This window comes from Perca fluviatilis, chromosome 4 (genome assembly GCF_010015445.1).
Source record: "Perca fluviatilis chromosome 4, GENO_Pfluv_1.0, whole genome shotgun sequence".
In the NCBI taxonomy this organism is placed as follows: domain Eukaryota; kingdom Metazoa; phylum Chordata; class Actinopteri; order Perciformes; family Percidae; genus Perca; species Perca fluviatilis.
In genome coordinates, this window is record NC_053115.1 from 24,504,287 (window position 1) to 24,519,556 (window position 15,270).

At 39.6% G+C, this 15,270-nt stretch overlaps 1 protein-coding gene across 2 annotated transcripts in view; it reads left to right on the forward strand.

Annotated features, from left to right (window-relative positions):
- eya2 (EYA transcriptional coactivator and phosphatase 2) overlaps positions 1–15,270 on the forward strand; it is a 30,450-nt gene that overhangs the window by 13,428 nt on the left and 1,752 nt on the right. For both annotated transcript variants that reach the window (XM_039796931.1, XM_039796930.1), the window contains exons 5-14: positions 524–640; positions 4,158–4,234; positions 4,423–4,606; positions 7,108–7,244; positions 7,404–7,487; positions 10,967–11,056; positions 13,105–13,163; positions 13,963–14,123; positions 14,903–15,017; positions 15,115–15,236. In XM_039796931.1, coding sequence (XP_039652865.1) covers positions 524–640; positions 4,158–4,234; positions 4,423–4,606; positions 7,108–7,244; positions 7,404–7,487; positions 10,967–11,056; positions 13,105–13,163; positions 13,963–14,123; positions 14,903–15,017; positions 15,115–15,236 — 1,146 coding nt within the window. The remainder of the gene's footprint in view (positions 1–523; positions 641–4,157; positions 4,235–4,422; positions 4,607–7,107; positions 7,245–7,403; positions 7,488–10,966; positions 11,057–13,104; positions 13,164–13,962; positions 14,124–14,902; positions 15,018–15,114; positions 15,237–15,270) is intronic.

Consider the following 15,270-nt stretch of genomic DNA (forward strand, 5'->3'; position numbering starts at 1 on the left):
CAAAAGCAACAGTTTGTAATGTGAGGACCAAGCATACAGTTAAAGCTAAATCTCAGAGCATTTACATCAGATTCTGCAAGTTATTGTAGCTCTGTCTATTTCTCTAAAGGGCTCACTTTCTTTCTTTTTAATATGGAAGCAACAAGACGCAATGACAATACAACACACTGGACAACATTAACATTTAACTGGAAACTAATTCAGTCACATTACAACACAATGGAACAAAAAAGCAATGTTGTGTGTTCCCCACAAGAGAGTTTTCTAATGAGTATGTTGTGTTACAGAGATAGATTGTTATAGATTCTTATGTGTGCTCTTTACAGTGGTATTGGTTGTTATTAATCGATCCACAGTAGAAACACAGACTTAAGTTAACATTAGTTAATCACATTGCACAAAATCTAAATTATTTACAAGTCTCTTTTGTATGATTTGCTATAACTCTGCATGTTGTCTAGTCTTTTCATGAAACCAAAAATATTCATGTTGTGCTCCATCGATGGCATCTCTCCATACTTAGACATTAAAACAGAAGACGGCCTGAGTCACTCTCCAGGACAGACGGGATTACTGGGCTACTCAAACTTCAGCAGCACTCCTCCCAGTCAGAGTCTCTACAGCTATTCGCACACACACGGTTAGTCTGAACACTGTATGTGCTGGATGTATGGAAAACGCTTTCACACACAGACCTTATATACACCATTTGATTTCAACCTTCCTGGAAGGAGCTTCCATCCTTTTGCTTCCTCAACTCTCTTAGTCCTTTTCTCCTCACCTCTCCTCTACTCTCCTCTTTCTCTCTTTTCCTCTCCTTCTCTCTGCCACACCTGTTCTCCATTAGCTGCGGTCTGGACTCTTGGCGTCAAAAGTCTCCCCACCCCTCCTCTTTTCTTGAGGTCAGGCCCCCTTTCTCCACTCAGACCAACAACACAGCATGCAAGCGCTTGTGTCTGTTAAAGAGAGAGAGAGAAAGACAGTGAAAAAACATATAGACAGATAGGATGGAAGAAAGAAAGAAAAAAAACAAGAATAACAGAGAGAACAAGAGATGGGCAGAGGGTCTTTGCCAAAAAACAAAAACTAACTCAAATGACGTGTGTGCAGCTCTCTGCCCACGCGGCTGTGTGTGTGTGTTTTTGTGACTGTGTGTGTGTCTCTGTGCTGTACACATTCCTCAGTCGTCCGGCGCCCAAAGCATGATTCGCTCAGTGCGACTTTATGGCTTTGAAAGCAGCGTGAAATTGACCTTGTGTGTGAGAGGGGAGAGGTTAAGGTGTATTATACAGAGGGGTGAGTAGGTTCAATGTTGCACACTGGGGGATGACCATGTTTCCACTGTATGGATGAGACAAAGGAGAGACCAAAACATTAGAAAACAGTAAACAGATGGGTTTGATGCTAAATAGTGTATATCCCAGCTCAGTTATTTTAGCTTTTAAAGGTTTTATTGTAAAAGTGTGATTTCCAAGTATTTTCTGATTATGGAGCAGGTTTCTGCTATATGAATACTGTGAAGGTATCAAAACACTCAATCCACAGAGAAATGCACCCAGCCCGTAGTCAGAAAAGGTGCTTTTAAACAAGCCGTCAGGACTTCCGTACAGTTGTGATGTCTGAATAATATATAGGTAGAAAGTGCCCCGGCAATGATGGTGCAGGAACACCAAGAGCGCAGATGCAGAAGACCTGGAAACACTGACCAATCAATATCATAATATTAATATATAATATAATAATATGATAATAATATAATAATAATTTTATATTAATATAAACCCAAAATACAAGTACGAACATGAAAGTGAGCATGATATGGGATCAATTGTAAACATTCATCACAGTTCACAGACCGACTTTGTGATCCAACTTTGATCTGCCATACTTGCTGTATCTGTGCACTGATACACCTTTTCCCTGTGTGGGATTATAACCAACATTTAGAGTGTGCTCACTTGCGGTTTTACCTCCAAATAAAGTGTTAGAATCCACAACAGTTTTAGCTAAACTTTAGATAGCCAAAACTGTTGTTCTTATCATCTGACCGCTTTTTGTGTTTGTCCTGTCAGTCTTAATTGTAGTGATGTCAGGTCTTTGAGTTGTCTCCCGATAGAAATGAGGGCCAAAGTTACGAAAATGAGACTCAAGTTGTACTATTAGTATTGCTAACCTGAAGTTTGCTCAGTTGTCATGGAGATGAGTTGATAACAAGTAATAGTACATAATCGTAACCTATGTCTCTGTTCTCTATGTTTTTCAGTCCTTCACAAAAAACTCTTGTTTTCTATAATACTTCCTTTTTAAGAGAATATTCAGATGTCCGACATTATCTGGGAATGTAAATATTCATGAAAACAGACTTATGATGAAACCTCTTACAAACTGCTGAGCCCTCACTGACTGTTGAACCAACAAACGGTTTAGTTTTTTTTAACAGTGTAGTTTGAGTTTGAAAGACACTGTTCCCAAACAAAATAAATTTGTTTGAATATTTTTGTGCATAAATCATTAACTGCAAACTTCAAACAGTAATAAACTGCCACAACCACCAAATGTTTGTAGGATTTCAGAATGTTTCCATGTCATCTATTATAATGTACACAATACACTAGCACACACACACACACACACACACACACACACACAGGCAAACACACACAAACACACACATACACACTACAAAAAGCCACCAAAACACGTACTGTACACTGTGCGTACAACTGAAACCAAATGGGAAATATGGGAGCCTTTCTGTGTTTACTCAAAAGACCTCCTGTATTTTTCCTTTAGTCACTTTGATGATTGTTGTGTTGTCCGGGGAGGTTTCATTGTGTTTCTTCCATTGAGTCATTCTTCTTCTGTTTTTTGTATGCAATGTGGAGTTTAGAAGAAGAAATGGGAAGCTAGAGGGAGCAGTAGTCGATGATGGAAGGTAGACTTGAGGGATTGAATAATATTTCAGGACGGTTCAGGTGAAAAAAGGAGAGAAAATCTTTATTATCCCCAAAGGGCAACTTGTTGTACTGATAGCAGTCAAAACAAAACAGGGTAGATCCTTCACAGAGAGAATATCAACTTTACTAGAGCATGACTTTCAACAGTGGGAGGAACACCCGGAGAAATACCCACACAGGTGCTGCTCAAAGTTTTCACTTAATCTAGTGAAATATCCCAACATCTACTTGATGGATTGGCACAAAATTATATTCAGACATTCATGGTTCCTAGAGGATTAATTTACGTCTAGCTCCACCAATATGAAATATGTGGTTTTGAGTTAAACGTTTGAACAACTGTTGGACGTATTGCCATGAAATTTGTTTCAGACATTCATGTTCCCCTCCGGATGAATTGTAATAACTGGTGATCCCTTCACCTTTCATCAAGTCAGAGCTTAAATTTGTCCATTACTTATGTTAGTGACCAAATACTTATCAACCCCAGCTGCACTTTGTCTGGCTAATTAACAAATGTTACAGCTAAACTAAGATGGTGAATGTGGTAAACATTATACCTGTTAACCATCAGCATCTTGTGCTGCTGAGCCTAAGTCCAGTTTCTTAGAGCTGTTAGTAGTCTTGTTTATACTTCACCACACGGTCAGTAAGCCCTGTATGTGTTCAATGATGTTCCTCTCCCACTGTACCATTCATAAACTTTTGCAATATCCAGCTCACTGACAAACAGAAGGAATGGAATGGAAATTAAAAATGGTGGAGGTGGAAGTGATAAGATTACAAGTAAAATAATTATTCAGACAAACAAACAGCATGGACAGACTTGACAGAAAGATACAGTGTGAGGCAGCGTCACTGTGGGGGAAATTGCTTGGAGGAAGACATTCCTGCCTTGGCTTGATTAGACTGAAAAGCTTCCCAGAGCAGCATTTGCAGACTTTCCCACCTGTATTGTTTTGTCAAACACACATACATTTTACTCCCAGCTCCTGCAGCACTGAGCTGTCACTGAGGAAGGAGTCAGAGTTTACTGCTCATTACTTACTCCGCACCGATCACAGATCAGATCCGATGTTGTGAAATTATATCCGAGGTTGAGCCATCAATACAAGATATAACGCAGTTGAATCTCTCACCAGTCTTGAATGATTAATTATTCCCTGAAAGTTTGACCTTTGTCTTCGCATTATTTCTCAGGTGGTGGTATTTCATCTGGAATTTTTCAAGGCACCCATGCAATTTCAAATTCAACTCCATTCAACTCTACCCAACAAGTGAGTAATGTCACTTTAGCAAGAATTTTCTAGTTCCTAGACATCTGAAAAGTTTCCACAATATGTTACAGAAATATATATATCTTCAATTATAGCAATCATATTGTTGACTGTCTAAATATAGGACACCTCATTTGGGAATGTTAAATGACACTGACTAATTAAAGTCATTGTTTACGTTTTGACAGGAGTTTTCAGCATACTCAAGCTACAGTCAGAGTCAGTACCCTCCATATTATAACTCACATCACTACAACAGCCCCTACCTAACCAGCAGCAACATCAGCCCCGCTGCCATCACAGCTCCGTCAGCCTATCAGCATCCAGAACACCCTGTAATGCTGCCCAATCACAGCCCAGAGCCACACACAGGTATGGAGTGACAAACCACCTTTTTGTTTGGATCTTTATGATGTTTAAGTTTTTGTTTTTATTGTTTTCAAATGGACCTATCAATGGATATTCACTGCCTACCTGTCTTCTATGGCGTTTTTTTATATATATATATATATATATATATATATATATATATATATATATATATATATATATATATATATATATATATATATATATACAGGCCAAAAGTTTGGACACACCTTCACATTCAATGCGTTTCCTTTTATTTTCAGGACTATTTACATTGTAGATTCTCACTGAAGGCATCAAAACTATGAATGAACACATATGGAATTATGTACTTAACAAAAAAGTGTGAAATAACTGAAAACATGTCTTAAATTTTAGATTCTTCAAAGTAGCCACCCTCTGCTTTTTTATTAATAAGGGAAAAAATTCCACTAATTAACCCTGACAAAGCACACATGTGAAGTGAAAACCATTTCAGGTGACTACCTCATGAATAGGGTTGGGTATCGTTTGGTTTTTTTTTCGATTCCGGTGCTAAATCGATACTTTTAAAACGGTGCCGGTGCCTAAACGGTGCCTGAACCGGTACTTTTCAATAAAGTTTAAAAAAAAGAAGAAGAAAAAAAATAAGGGTAGTAAACAACAGTCAGTGACTTGTTTATTGCTAAGGCCATGGTCAAAATTAAAGATTTAATAATAATAATGTAATAACTATAACAATAACAATAACTTATTTCACCAGTATATTGCTGTTAAACCCCAGATGGGAAAAGGGTATTTTACAATTACTGTGAATGCACCACAAGGCTACCTGTTTTAAGTGAATGCACCGTCTGTGTTGTTTAATTCCGACAATGGCAGCTGCAAGTGAACGCACCGTCTGTGTTGTTTAATTCCGACGACGGCAGCTGCAAGTGAAAGCACCGTCTGTGTTGTTTAATTCCGACCATATAAGCGTACTGTATATCTATGAATTGCGACAACGGCAGCTGCTGCGCTGCAGAGCAGACTGTTACATCCCGTTGTTGAAGTCCTCCACAGTGAAATACAGTCACACTTGACACTGTTTAACGTTAACTGTCAGCATTTTACCGGTGTTTAATCCAGCTGCAGCTAGCTAAAGGTAGGCTAACGTTACATGCTGTCAGGTGTAGTGTAAAGTCAAGCACCGAAATGAGGCACCGAAACTTTCGTTCTTATTCGGTCTCGTTACTACCGTTTACGTCGGCACCGGTTCCCTATTGGCACCGAGTTTCGGTACCCAACCCTACTCATGAAGCTCATTGAGAGAACACCAAGGGTTTTCAGAGTTACCAAAAAAAGCAAAGGGTGGCTACTTTGAGTAATCTAAAATATAAGACATGTTTTCAGTTATTTCACACTTTTTTGTTAAGTACATAATTCCATATGTGTTCATTCATAGTTTTGATGCCTTCAGTGAGAATCTACAATGTAAATAGTCATGAAAATAAAGAAACACATTGAATGAGAAGGTGTGTCCAAACTTTTGGCCTGTACTATACATATATATATATATATATATATATATATATATATATATATATATTATATATATATATATATATATATATCTCACAAAAGTGAGTACACCCCTCACATTTTAGTAAATATTTCATTATATTTTTTAATGGGACAACACTGATGAAATTAAACTTTGCTACAATGTAAAGTATTAAGTGTACAGCTTGTATAACAGTGTAAATGTGCTGTCCCCTCAAAATAACTCAACACACAGCCATTAATGTCTAAACCGCTGGCAACAAAAGTGAGTACACCCCTATGTTAAATTCCCATAGAGGCAGGCAGATTTTTATTTTTAAAGGCCAGTTATTTCATGGATCCAGGATACTATGCATCCTGATAAAGTTCCCTTGGCCTTTGGAATTAAAATAGCCCCACATCATCACATACCCTTCACCATACCTAGAGATTGGCATGGGGTACTTTCCATAAAATCATCTCTCAATGCAAATCAAACCAGCTATTAGGCTAACTGACAATCTCTAGGTATGGTGAAGGGTATGTGATGATGTGGGGCTATTTTAATTAGGCCAAGGGAACTTTATCAGGATATGATATACAAGCTGTACACTTAATACTTTACATTGTAGCAAAGTGTAATTTCGTCAGTGTTGTCCCATTAAAAGATATAATTAAATATTTACTAAAATGTGAGGGGTGTACTCACTTTTGTGAGATACTGTATATATGTGCCATTGTTTTATCATTGTGATGTATAAGATAAAAAAGGGGCATTCTAGCGAGAGTCTGAGATATCGCCATTTAGTCCTTGGTATGGTTCCAAAAACCCTGGATCCTACACTTCCCATAATACAACCTAATAGAATCTATGGCATTCACAGTGACTAGTTCCCCACAATGACACAGTTCCCCTTCAACATGCTCTTGAGTTAATAAATCCTAGTCTGAATCTTTGTTTTATAGAGACTGATGAGCAACTTTGTTTTATGTGTGTGTTCTAGGAGAGTACCACCCACCGCCCAGCCCCCCCACACCAGGTAAAGAGGAGGCAGTCCCAGCACGGAGGGGGTCAGATGGGAAGTTGAGAGGGAGGAAAAGAGTCAGTGACCCCACTCCACCTCTGGACTCTGATATAGAGGTAAACACAGACTCACACAGTGTTGTAAAATTATCAGTATTTCTCTACAATATTTATCTTTCTATGTCTCACACACACACTCACACACACACACACACACACACACACATACATCAACTTTCATGAGGTTAACATTACATATCTGTTATTTCACTGCAGCGTGTGTTTATCTGGGACCTGGATGAAACCATCATCATTTTCCATTCGCTCCTCACGGGAACCTTCTCCTCACGATTTGGCAAGGTACGGTGATACGACCCCTCCCTTTGTCATTTACTGTAAGAAGTACGTGCTGTAGCTCATCACACTTTGACAACAGTTAATCATACATTGGGTAGGCACAGTTTGGCACAAAACCCTTTGAAACAACAAAATAATCTTGCTTGAGTCAAATCACCCTTTGTCTCAGTGATCAAGTGCTTATTTGACTAACAGTCAAAGGTTTGGCTGCCTGAGCCGAGTCCACGACCTTTGGGTCTCATCTCTGAGCATTTTCACACGCTGGCTGTTTTGCCTTTCTGCCCTCTTGTTTCTTTTCATAATGCACCGGGGCTGTTTAGCTACCCCGGCATCCTGCGGCGTGATTGACAGCCAGTGGGACCTTTACATAACAGACAGGCAGCTGACAAGGGGCGGACAGTGGTGCATTTCTTGGTTTTGGCCGGCGACGTGTGTTTTGAATTCTCACGGTCCCCCTGCGGGTTGACACAAGGCTGATGGGAGTTTGAGAGCAGCCTTTCTGATCGGTTCAGCCCCCGGCAGGCCATGCATGCCGTTGTTTCTTTTTCTTTCTTTTCTGCCACGGAGAGGGTGGCGGGGGGAGAAACAACAAGAGAGAGAGAGAGAGAGAGAGAGAGAGAGATAGAGCAAGAGAGTGGATGTGTTGAAATGTGACTCATGTGCCAAACATTCCTGATTCCTCCCACCACCCAAACACCCCGCTGCTCGGGCTCAGTTGGACAGACTCTGACATCAAAACTCAGACATGCAGCAGAAGAATTAAATGAGTGACAGCAGAAAAACAGATTAACAATCCAAAGCGTCAAGCTGACTTACAAACTAGCAACGTTTTCCCCCCTTTTTTTCTCCCCTTTTTTTTCTCCCTCTCAGATCTGCCGCCAACTCATCCTACTCTGACAACCATAATGCAGTTTATTTTCTGGCATAAATTATCTCCGCTCCACCGCTTTGTGTCCTGCTTTCTAGTAGAGTCTACTTTTAGCAGCCCAGGGTCTTCCCATTAGGGTCAGCCTATTGAACTCTTATCACAAACAAATGTTTTGGACCTATAAGTAAGGCAAGTCTTGGCCCAGCGTGCAGGAAAGACTAATGGGTGTGTTGAAAGACAGTTGTTTTCACCAACTTGGTGAGCCTGAGGTGAATAGAGATCCACATAAGGAGCTGATTCCCTCCCCTGTAACAGCTCTTCCATTATCTCATCTATCATATAGTAGACCCTCTCTTTCCTCTAGTGTGTTTTCTCATATCAAACATCCTGTATAAGAGTAAAGGTGGGAATTGAATGTTTTAGGTGCTTTTTTCTTTTTTATTTCTTCTTACTTTGTACATTCTTCCCTGGGATTATACTGAAGAGGCTTTTATTTGTTCCTCTGTATAGAGCAGGCCTCCTTTTTTGGAGGAAGGTGATTATAGATAATTATTTCAATTATGAGACAAGCAGAACAATCCTTTCTTAAGCCTTTAACCCCTCCTTCTTCATCCTTTCCATTCAGCTATTCCTCTTCTATCCAGTGTTTCTCAATCCTGCCCCTCGTCTTTTTCTCCTTGTTATCCTCCTACTCCTCCTACTGAACTTTTTTCCACCCTTGGTCCTCAATTACCTTTTTCTCTTTACACCTTTTTTTGGAGGGGCTCGGGGGGTATTTTATAATTGTCATCATTTACCACGCTTTTGTCATCAAGCCCATTCCTACCATTTTGAGCCAAAAGACAGCACTGCTTGTCATTTCAGATGCACTAATCTACGGTAGTTCACCTTTGGCTGACACCCCTGTGCTTATTCTGTCTCACTGCCAAAGACAAGCCAATGCTGCCATTAAAATGCTGCACATACATACACACACCTGCCATTGTAGACTGGAACAACAACACACCCAAGCTTGTCAGTCTGGCTGCCCGCACATTGTGATTGTGTGTTTCTCTGATGATTTAAATTATTTATAGTCTGCTTATTAAAAAACTAAACAAAAGTTGGTGTAATGCACACATTCGTATTTGTTTGGGTTTTTTCCAATGCAAAAGAAAAAGAACAGAAGAAGAGAGGCTGGGTATTGATAGAATAACAGAACATGCTGAAAGAAGGTAGAGAAGATGAGACATAAACATAAACAATGAGCAAAATATGCTGATATACAGTAACTGACCAGGTGAAATCTGCAATACCTTATTGTTTTTTAACTACTAAATCCACTGCGGTATTGTAGTTAAATCACATAGACTTGCTGTTGTGTTTTGGAGTTTTTTATGTATTTTTCCCATCATTCCAGGCAGTCATTGCCATTCATTCAGTCCATTTATTTATATGACAATCTTGTGTCAACATTTTTAATTGGTCCAATACTTTGGTTTATGTCCAAATATCTGAATAGCTGATGAAATTTAGCCTAAGTTGTTAGGTTATAACCTCTTTGGTTGTACTTTGTGTTTAGTGCTAGTTTACACGTGTTAGCATGCTAACAAGCTAAACTGTGATGGTTAACTTAGTAAACATTTTACCTGCTAAACATGTTAGCATTGTAATTGTGAGCATGTTAGCATGCTAATGTTAGCATTTAGCTCAAAGCACTTCTTTGCCTAAGTACAGTCTTAGTGAGTCTGGTTGGTTAGCGTGGCTGTAGACTCTAAGTCTTGTTGGTACGTTAGTTACATCATCTTTGTATGGTAAACCGATTAAAACAACATTGGTCAGTTTAGGAGCTAAAACTTGCAAAAACACTGATATTGTTGGTTAAGCCTTGAGATGATTGAATGAGTTTAATGAGTTTTCTTAATGGTTTAAACAATGTAAATCAACAATGTAAATGTAATGAGTCTGTACATAATTTACTGTAATAATCAGAGCCAGTATGGGGAAACTTGTGGGCTAGATTAAGAAAGCCGAAACAAGTAAGTCAGAAAAGAATTAGTGAAGATAAGAATTGGCAGAAAGTTTGACTGACAGAAAAATATTCACATTTGCCTCTCCCTGAAACCTGTTTATGTCAATCCAGTTGATGAGTTTGCAGAGGAAGTATAAGCAAATCTGTTTAGAGAGACAAGCAGGCGGCTGCACTGACAAGGCGAGAATCATGACGAGTAATTATGTTCAATAATCCAATTTAACTGATTGTTCTCTATAATACCAAACCTCTTAGGCCATTAATCTCAGCCTGAGCTGGTGATTTTATTATTTATTCACTAATAAATAATGTTGTAGCACCTGAAATGATAGACAGATGCTGATCTGACATCATTTTCTTTTTACCCCAAACTGGGGTACTGTTTACAGACCAGATTTCTTTCATTTAAATGTGTTGAAATGTACAGTATGTAAAAGTCTTAATTGTGCCTGAGGGGAAATTTCTTACCACAGTGTGTGTGTATATATATACATATTTTTTTAAATGGTTTTAAAAGCAAGTCATTAATTCTAGGGGTGTGTGTGTGTGTGTGTGTGTGTGTGTGTGTGTGTGTGTGTGTGTGTGTGTGTGTGTGTGCATCAGGACTCCTCAAAGGCAGTGTCTCTTGGTTTGTGGATGGAGGAGATGATTTTCAACCTGGCCGACTCGAGACTCTTCTTCAATGACTTGGAGGTGAGTTTTTAAATTTGAGTGGCTGACTTTAAAAAAGAAAGTGTGAGGGGAGCATTTTTAGAAAATTTCAGGATAAAAATTTGTTTTGTTAACTTTTGTCCCCTTAAACTGGTATCTTAGACAATATGCCTTACTTCAAACAAAAACCTTACCACTTACTTGTTCATATTCCTGTTGCAGCAGTCTTTTTTTTTTACTTCAATTTATTTCCAGTAAGATGGAAAAGCAGCAGTGAGAACATATCCAACAGTAAAAACTGGCATACCAGAAAACCTTCCCAGCAACAGCGTAGCAAGAGGTTTGACATTTGGGTGCTGTTTTCTTACCTGGCATAAAGCACAGTGGCAGTCATTGTAGAAATCCCCTCACACAACTTCTATCCTGTATTAATTCTTACTACAGCATTTTCCAAACAATTTGCCCTCCTCAGTTGAGCAAGAATAATAAAAGGAGGGGTTGTTAACTGCTGGCATAAGTGCTCTTACAGTTAGAACATACTTGCTGCCTAAAAATCCATCAATGTTAACATTGATGCAACATCTAAAAACGATGACTCCTCAACTCTTCAAGTGGTCATTAAAATGCAGTTTTACTACCTGCTAGTGACTGAAAAGTTCATAAGTTATCCTGAATTACTTGGCCTTGTTCTGACAAAGAAAGAAGATAAGAGAGGGACAGAGAGAGAGAGAACAAGTACACTTTGTGCTGTAATTATAGGTATGTGTCTGAGCATCCGAGAGGGAAATTAGTCAAATGGGAGGAGGAACAGTCAAGAGGAGGGAAAGGAGCCAACAAAGCCATTTGCAAACCCAGTTCTTATCCCCTCTTTTGTTGTCAAGGCTCAGTAAATCTCTAAAGCATTAGGCCACAGCGGGTTGACAACTGCTGTTAAGTCTTGAGGGACAATTATCTTGTCCTACCGATGTCAGTGGCTGGGTGTTGTCGCTGCTGTCATAACTGCAATAGCACCAGAACATCACATAATTGTAATTAGTATAATTAATCAGGTCAAGATTTCCAGTTGAACATTTTCTATAGAAAAAAAAGACGGCTGTTAAAACTGGATTGAAATGAGAGTGCTCTGCAGGCACTGAGTGGAGCTGCTCTGGGTTTCAGTGTAAATGTAAAGCTCTAAGGGGGTCATTTGTATTGTATGGTCAGTAGAAGTGTCTTTGCAGGGGCGGATGGCACCTGAGTGGGAGGTGGGTTGCACCCCCTGGGAATTGAGTTATGTAGAGATGGAGGGAAGATGAGGTAGCGTCTCCGTCTGGCTTTAAAATGGCTGAAAGGTGATAGGAGACCGTGTCTGTCCTGGGTCTCTGCGTGACAACTAGAAGTTATACTAGGACTTGGTTTTTGCAAAAATGTGTGCATGGTTGTGTAGTATGTGTATGTGAAAGATAGAAGGTTGTGGGACTTACAGGGTTTTAAGCTGGACAAAAGACAAAGAATTGAGAAAGATTTTAGTATTTTTAAGAAGACAGTCATTGTTAGACATACTTGTGTGTTTCCTCCTGGCCGACGATGATTGATTTATGTTCCTTGTTTTTGTTTTCGTCCTACGTATCCATTCTTAATAACTGTTTTCAAGTTTCGGATTTAACTGCATATTGTTTAAAGGTACGTTGGCCGTAGCCACATGTTTAAGCTACAGTGTGGTTTAAATCCCTGCGGTTTGATGTGTTGCATTTACGTCCAATAGAGAGGAACAACATGTACACTGTGCTTGTCAAAGACAATGGGCCTTTCTTCAGTGATTTTTTTTAACCAAAATGTTGGACACACTATAAAAAAAAATGCAGATTTACTTTACTTTAATTCACTACGTGGTTACACCAGAATCGCATAGCCATGTTGACTGTCCTGTGTATCTGGTGCCTCGCTGTCCCGTGTCCCGACACCTTATTTCCTGCTTCCTTGTCTTTTTTTATTATTTGTGTAGCTGCTGTCACTCCCGCAGGCTCCCCTAAAGAGGAGAGACCTGCCTGTACATGGCTCCATTCTGAAATGGATCTCTTGATATATCCGCTCTCCTTTTCTTTTCCCAGGAATGTGACCAGGTTCATATTGATGACGTGGCATCAGACGACAACGGGCAGGACTTGAGGTAAAGCATCTACTGTGTTACTGTACTTAAAGCTCTGCTAAGAGACTCTGACAGTTCTGCTGTGGCTTGTGAACCAGACTTGCTCTCTGGGTTTTAGTGCACAGGAGGAAAAAAAGCATAGAGATGAGACAAAGAGTTTGTGTGCATCTGTGTGTGTTCATGCATGCAAGCATGTGCATGTCTTTTATTTTCCCCACTTCCACAGCCATATAATATGTCACAGGATTATCCAACGCTTTCATTTCTCATCAAAATATCTCTTTATCATTCCCTCTGTCTCCTTCAGTCCAGACATTTTATTGCAAAAACTTGTTGAAGCACTTTAGGATACTTTTAGGAGTGATTTGAGAAAGAGCCAGACTTTACCAAAGTACTTTTTTGAAGTATTAATTTTATTGAACTTGGCCATTTTCATTCTCAAAGATGATTTTATATTTATCCTAGCCGTGCTGAATGTATATACTTCATGACAAAGCTTTTTCATTCATGGGCTGAAACTCGCTTTCTTGGGTTTTCAATTTTACAGCGTTTCTTGTCCCTGAAATATTTGTGGTTGCACTGTTCAATGTGCTCCTTAAATTTGATGAATGGTTTAAGCACTGCCTTCATGTTCATAACCTGAATAGCTTGACTCAATTCATAGAGCTAGAAACTGTATCCATGATTATAGTTGTACCAGTTCCTAGAGCATCCCCCCTGAAACACTGAAGATTAGTGCTACTATAAGATGCTCTGGAAAAGTGCAGTTTGTGTCTTTATGATCTATATCCTGACTGTTTCCTGTATTGTGATCCTGCAGCACTTACAACTTTGGGTCAGACGGCTTCCAGAGCCCAGCGGGGGCAGGCTCTCTGTGCCTGGGGTCCGGGGTTCACGGAGGGGTGGACTGGATGAGGAAACTGGCTTTTCGATACCGCAGAGTCAAGGAGATCTACAACACATACAAGAATAATGTTGGCGGTAAGCTGTGCTGCCATTTTATTTAACAATTTCTCTGAGGTTTAATATGGTTATATGTGGTTTTCTACCAACACCATTAGAACAAATAATGACAGACATTAAGTAACAGTACGACAACAGCCTGATTAATATCACTATAGACAAATACATATTTATTACCTACTGCTAGTCCGCAAGCTAGAATTCAATTTGAACACAGCTCAGCTTCAGACCACAGTAATTTGTCTGGGTTTTCCCTTTTTTGTTGCTGGCATCAAGTTATACAAGCTTCCTGCTTCAGAAAAGTACATTTTGTATTTCTGAAGCTTGAACTTGTGTATCAACCAAAGCTCTACTAGTGATGAAAGTAAGCATACAGTATGATGATAAACACCTGCTCTTTTCAAGAGGAACCTTTTGTAAAAAAAAAAAAATAGGGTTCATTATTACCTATTACATTAATTGGATCATGATGTGGTAAAAAAGCTGAAAGGACACAGATTTGTTTGTCAACTAGCATAATGAGTCAGAAGTTGTTGTTCTACGTGGACCCTTGTGCACTGCTGATTACAGCTGGCTGCTTTGCCTCTGCTGGAAAACATAAGTCTGAGGTTTTGGCTAGAGGATGTTGTGTGAGAATCATCCAACCAAAGACTAGAAACAGTCCTGCTGTCAAAATAAGGTTTTGCAACGTCTCAGTTAATTAGATTTCTTTATGCATCGGAGCTATACGAGTTGATGTCCTCCCTATTTTGTTCCAAAGACTGACCATCAAGCTTCTGCTTCTCCCCGATGGGCAGGTTTGCTGGGCAGCCCCAAGCGAGAGGAGTGGTTACAGCTGAGGAGAGAGATGGAGGTCCTGACTGACCTATGGCTGACTCAAGCACTCAAATCCCTGGCTCTCATCAACTCCAGGTCAGTTCATGCTGCCATGGCTTGATTAGGTCGATGTGTCATTTAAAGTGTTATAACTCAGCCGTAGTATAAATGTGTCTATCCTGTCCTGTTCCAGGCCTAACTGTGTGAATGTGTTGGTAACCACCACCCAGCTCATCCCAGCCCTCTCCAAGGTGTTACTGTACGGTCTGGGCTCAGCTTTCCCCATAGAAAACATATACAGTGCCACCAAGACAGGTGAGGACAATTTAGGGAGAAAATGAGAATACTT